The sequence below is a fragment of the Limulus polyphemus genome, unplaced genomic scaffold (assembly GCF_000517525.1).
Source record: "Limulus polyphemus unplaced genomic scaffold, Limulus_polyphemus-2.1.2 Scaffold107, whole genome shotgun sequence".
Taxonomy (NCBI): Eukaryota; Metazoa; Arthropoda; class Merostomata; order Xiphosura; family Limulidae; genus Limulus; species Limulus polyphemus.
Window position 1 is genome coordinate 1,077,312 of NW_013665717.1, and position 6,590 is coordinate 1,083,901.

Below are 6,590 nucleotides of genomic sequence, written 5' to 3' on the forward strand. Positions count from 1 at the left end.
GAGGAATGAACAGTTTTTGACCTTTTTTTTTTTTTGGTTTTTAAGAAAGCAATATTCATTACCATTTTCTTATTCTTTATTTTCAGATACGAAGAAATCCAAAGATATATTAAGCTACGTTTGAAAGAATTGGAAAAGTTTTCGTTAGGTTAAAGGAGAACATGTGTTAAAACACAATTTTTGACTTTTTGATGCTAATTTTAATCAGCTGTATATTTCTGAGTTCAAAGTAGAAACAATGTTTTTTAACTTTCAGCAAAATAGAAATTGAAGAATTAGGTTTAGGTCAATGTACTAAACATACTTGTAATAATAAGATGCAATAATTTATTGTGATAACTATTGACATTTACATACTGAACCAGTTTTTTTATGTTATTACCTTTAATACCATTGCATGTCAATAAGTCACATATTTCACACTTGTATTTCAAAATTGTAATTTCTTAACTTATTCCTCATCACTGGTTTAGCCATATGTACCATATAGTTAAGGCTCAACTGTTTTTTAAAATGTGTTCTTATAATTACTACATTTTCTTCATAATCTGTTTGTCATAGTTTTAAAGATAGTGTTTACTAAAACAGTGAATTTAAAGAAAAATCTTGGCATGGTAGTAAACTCCCAGGGAGTTCAAGAACGTAAGAAATATAAGTTATTTTTCAAGTGTCTTTAACTGTTTTTACTTAATAATGAAATGACTGATCACCTTAATAACAAATGGTAAAAACTGTAATTTTTTATGAATAACTGTTGTCAAAATGTGTAAATTGCGAGTATTGTCATTCTAAAGTTTAAGCTCATTGCCCAAGAAAAAAAAAACAGTTAGAAAAAAAACAGGACTTTATTGAGGTAAAAAAAAGCTTAAAAGACTTGGCCCTTTTTGGGGACAGTTCATTTTAATTTATTTTTTTATGGTTTGAGTTATTTTTTCAAAAACTATGTTGTCTATTTTGCAACTTAGAAGCTTGTGGCAGCTAGGTAAACTACAGTAAATGAGATATGATTTGACAGTTAACTACTTTTCAGTTGAAATTGGAAAGGGCTATGGTTAAAAATACGTTAGCTACAACACTTCAAGTCAACCTTGAAAAAATTTAATTTTCAATCATTATTTTAATCGTTTGTGTCAGTCTCATGTTTCTCTGAAAGTGCATTAAAACCATTTACATACTATTTAGCTTTTAAACTGTTACATCCATTTAAAATCTTTCATTTAATCTTATCATACAGTGAAAATTTATTTGTATAGAATTTTACTTTTATGAAATACACTCCTGTCTTCAATTTTTGACAAGAAAAATTGCACACACACACACCATATTTTATTATCTTTAGTGCTGTATGTTATTAAATTTTTGGTAAATTCTAAAGTACTTATACAAGTTCCCTGTTAGAGAAACCTTTTATAAGTAAATCTGTTGAATACTTATATCATTTAGGCTCTTTGCTGGAAGTTATTTGAAACTGAAACCAAGTTCTTCAATCTTTTCTGCACCTGTTTTGATATACAGTTTTTTCTGTAATTTATGTTTGTCATGTTTTTCGATAACATTGTGAATTCTCTATTCCATTTTATTTGTCTGTTCAGATATATACCCTACTCCATCCACTTCTCTCCCAGTAAAATAAGTATTATCTTATAATACATCTTCCCCTAGAGTATTTTATTTGATTAGTCATGAACAGGCTTAAAAATTTACTTTAGAAAAGGCTTCATAAAAAAAAAGGCTGATTTTCAATTTTAACTTTTCATTTTACCACCCACTATCTTCTAGTTAAAATTGCCAGTTAATATGTTTTAGTGTATCACAATTCCTTGTTTTTATCACCTTGTAATTTATGAATTTCAATTCTTTATTATACTCTAATCAATTCATACAATAAAAAACATGTAAATGTGTCTACTCCCATATATACACACTTATATATATATTGATATGTTTTTATTTTTTCTCAAGAGTTTCTAAGTTACCCATTAATGAGGTTTCTCTACTAATTTTTAAGTATTTCTGGTGACATTTGTATCATTTACAAGTGGATCAGTTTGTATGACATAGGTGACTGTTTTTTCTTCTTTCTGAATACTAATGTAAAAAGGTTTTTACTTTAGTTTTATGTATGTATACATTATTTCCAATGTTATAGTGGTCCTATGTCTAATTCCAGAAAAGTTTATTTATAAAGTTTGTTCAATCTAATGGCTGAAAGTAAAATAAAAATGCATTATAAAAGCAAATGAGAACATACAAGATTATGTAAATTATTTGATTTCAGGATTTTCTCAATATTCTTTCAAAGTTGCTTTGTATGACATTAGGACTTTATGTAATTGCAGAAAAAAAGAAAAGAATAATTTCATGAGAATAGATACCCTACAACATATTATTTCTTGCCTTTTAAAACTTATAAACCTTTGACATGCTAGACAAACACAACGCTTAATAGATTGTAGATTAGCACCTAACCTGTTTAGGGCAATTAAAAAAAATGTTTTATAAATGATTTTACAGAGATAATTGGATAGTATTTTGATTCAGTACTTAAGTACATCAAAAATAACTTTGCTAAGCTTTGTGTGGCACTGAATTTGTTTAACTCTCATAGATACAAGTACAGTTGAAAAGTTGTTCTCTAACGTTATGGTTTGTTGTTACTGGTAAGGGTGATCTATACATGTATTTGTTGAAACCTAATTAGTTGGTTCTTTGTGAAAAATATATCTTTTAGTCAACATTTTTTCTGAGAATAACTGTTGATTAAAAATATGCATAAAGATATACTTACTTAAATAACTATGTGACAATACTTTAGAGGTTTCACTGTAGTTTGTACCTACATTTACCAATCCTGTTTTCTTGATAGGTACCTGGTGTCACACAATCATTCCACTATTATTAGTATTATTGCAGCAAATTGTATAGTTTTTTTGTACACTAAAAGATTATTTATTGTACTAAACTATTTGTCATCAAAATATATTTTATTACTCCCTGGGAGGAACTCGAAAGATTTTAACATAATTAAAAACTTTTTTTTTATAGTCAGCCACACAATAAACATAGTATAAAACAACATTTTGCTATTTCGTATGCATGAGGGATACAATATGTAGTAGATTATTTCTGTAAGGAAAGCATTTGTTTGAGTGAAATGAGTTTTCATGATTTTAAACTCAAAATAGAGTAATGTATTGGTGTTTTTTACCCATTTTTTTAATAACAGAAAGACAGTATTATATATTGTTTGAGATTTTAGATCGATTAAATATAACTTATTTGTGAAGTTGTTTTGTATTATAATGAATCTTGACATCTTTTGGATTATAATGATATTTTTTAATAAAGCACCAAATTTCAAGTGATTATTCATTGTATTACTTACGCATGACAAGTTAAAAACTGTGTAACTTGCATAAACAGAATGAGCCTATTTTAATTTTTACAATTAGGACCAACTGATTTTAATTTTTGTCAGCCTCATTTTATTTATTACTTGTTTGATTGCAATATATATGTAATTCTGATTGCAATAACTTTACATAAATAAAAATTGATTGAGCTGATTTAATAGTTTTTTCACAACTTCACTCAAAATTAGCTGTTTACTTGCATTTCCTTGCTAAAAAAACAACAATGGCCTCAAGTGTTAAAATCGTTAGCTACTGATGTGACTTGTTGTTGTATGGGACCAATCATACTGTTATAATGCCAAAGTTAAAATCTGTATTTACATATTACAAATGTATTTTGATACTGAAACACATACCCAAAAGCAGTATTTTAGAAAGACTGAAGTTTGTTTAAAATGTCTGGAGTAAGTAGAAAAAGGTTTATTAAATTGAAAATTCAAATTTGTCTTATATTTTCATCAGTATAATGTTTATGTGGTTTGCTGGTTTTGATCTTGCCTTAATCACTTTTACTGCTAAGATGCATAGTTAGAAGGAAATTGCGTGCTATATTTGAACTTTTCAAACGTTACCAGAAGTTGTACAGTTAAATTTTCTATGTCAACTTTTCTTCATTGCTAATGTAATTGTCTAATTCAAAAAAAAAAGGAATCTTTGTCACATTTAAATACATGATGATAGTGTGTGTTATGAATAAAGATAGTAAATGATGTAGGTAAAGTTCGTTTTTGTATTGAAACATAACTAATAAGCTTTATTATTGGCATTATATACAAGAAGTTGTGATGAAAAAAGGAAGTGTAAATATATATAATTATATTTCAGATTGTAGGTGGAAGTAAATATTAAAGATAATAAAAACTAACAGCCTTCTTATGCACCAGTTTTCATAAGATGGTACAGAATTTTTTTAATCGTATGTTTTTATCTGAGCTATTAATTAACAAGAACTTTCTTCCATTTATCATTTATGGTTCTCTGTAAAAAAAAATCGTAGTGTATACTGGAGGGATTTAGAAATTGTAGCAATAAAGTTAGAGAATAAAGTTAGTTTATTGTTCAGATAATAATAAAAATGTTTCAGCTAACGTTTCGCCATTGTCACTTCGTCAAGGATAGCTAGTAGTACAAACAATTCTTGTACCACTAGCCCTGATGAAACTGTAATGGTGAAACGCTGGCTGAAATATTTTTTTTTATTGTAAGGAGAATAAAGCATTTTTTTTCAAACTTTATTGCCAAAAACTGGTACTGTACTATTTAAATTTTTTCAGCCAGTTTATCTTCTTTCTTTTTTCTCACATATACGGTATCAAAGTAAATCATGTAAAATTTACCTTTCCTAAAGATAAGTTTCAACACTTTTGTATTATATGTTAAGTAAATCTGTAGATGAAATGTGTTAGATGTTATATTCTTTGTGAATTGCCTTTATAGAATTTTACAGGGTTTTCTTCAATCAGTATTGTTTGTAAGTTTTTGATTTTTGTCAAATGGTACTGTCATTTTCACTGGAAGACAGCAACAGATTTCCTAGTCAATAGTATTATACGTTTTATATAAATGTATATGTTCTCAATTTTTCCGTTCTTGATAAGATGTTAACACGTCTATCGTGTAGTTCTTGAATACCTATAAAGTTTTCACATATTCAGTGTTAGTTATATTTTAAAAATAAAATAATATCTTTAATTATTCACCTGAATCGTGTTTTACTGTGTGAAGAGTCCATAAAGTGATCAATGTTTAGTGTGCTGGACTATAGAGATAGGGTTCAGTGGGTCGTGTTTTGTTATTGTGAAACACTAAAAAAATAAATGGTTCAGTGGGTCGTGTTTTGTTATTGTGAAACACTAAAAAATAAATAAATCGCGCTCTTCACTTTGGGGCCGTGGGTACATTACAATTAATAGTGACGATAAAATCTCACCATTCAGTCTGACAAGAGTAGCCTAGATGTTAGCAATGGATGTTGTTGACTGACTAGCTACCTTCTCTCTAGTCTATCACTTCAAAATTATGGACGGCTAGCGCAGATAACCCTCGTGTAGCTTTGCGCGAAATCCAACAAACAAATATAAAGTTTGAGTATTCATGTGTTAACCTTTCATTATAGGATGTTTAATTATTTGTTTGTGTAATATAATTAGAAGATTGGTGCTGTAGCCTTCCGAAAATGTTAAGAGTGAAGGCTCCAATCATTAATTTTTGTGTATTTAGGTTGTGGGTTTAGGGCATTAATTTTGTACTCATTACCAATGTATAAACCACATTTTGTAAAACCAATTATTTAATTAAGATGGTGCTGAACTATTTCAATGCAAATTGAAAACTTGTAGTGGTATTTCTTTTTAGCGAATATACTAGTTAGATATGGGTATGATTTATATAAAAATACAAATTGGTTGTCTAAGTACATTTGTCAACAAAGTTGTGATTTTTGAAATTTTCTGTACTTGCTGTTGTATACGGTTATGTGTATCACAAGTCAGTCACTTGGTGTTCAAAGCATGCTATAGAGATTTTGAAAATGATTACAGTTTTTGGAATAATAAAACATTTTCTTTACCTATTAGTAGTTTTTGATTCTTCATATTTCGTTGTATTGAAAGCAATGAACTATTTTCTATAATAAATAACGTACACGTATCCTTTTGAATTTCTTGAATAAATTGTAACACAGAAAGAATATGTGAATGCTTTTACGTGAATATAAATGTAACAACTAATAAGTAGCCACGTGCTACAACTACTTTAATTTGATGTTTGAAGTACTGTGTAAATAAAGGTCTTCGTGTTTGAAGCACATTTCACGAACAAACAACTCTAGGACAGTAATGTAATACAGAAATAACACTGGACGTTTTGTTTTCTTTCTTTTTAATTTCTCTTTTTGAAATACTGCATTGGAATTACGGAGCTTGAACTCGGCACATTAAACTAGTTTGTGCCAAACAAGGTATATAAAAAATCAGTAAAAATTAAATCCTCTCTGTAGGAATCGTACACTGTAAAAGCAAAAAAAAATCAACAACAGTAGATGATAAATTACACTATTTTGAATGTATAATTTCAAACAGCCAATGGCCGATAAGCCTCGTAAGAAAGTAAAAATTATGTTAATTTGGATAGTGTTAGCATTCCCAGTGACGCTGTCCAACGTTAAAAGGAAGTTAA

At 28.3% G+C, this 6,590-nt stretch overlaps 1 protein-coding gene across 3 annotated transcripts in view; it reads left to right on the forward strand.

Annotated features, from left to right (window-relative positions):
- LOC106470901 (ras association domain-containing protein 2-like) overlaps positions 1-5,981 on the forward strand; it is a 41,735-nt gene extending 35,754 nt beyond the window's left edge. For all 3 annotated transcript variants that reach the window (XM_022400252.1, XM_013931481.2, XM_022400254.1), the window contains exon 10: positions 87-5,981. In XM_022400252.1, coding sequence (XP_022255960.1) covers positions 87-153 — 67 coding nt within the window. In that variant the 3' untranslated portion in view covers positions 154-5,981. The remainder of the gene's footprint in view (positions 1-86) is intronic.
- The last annotated feature ends 609 nt before the right edge of the window (positions 5,982-6,590 follow it).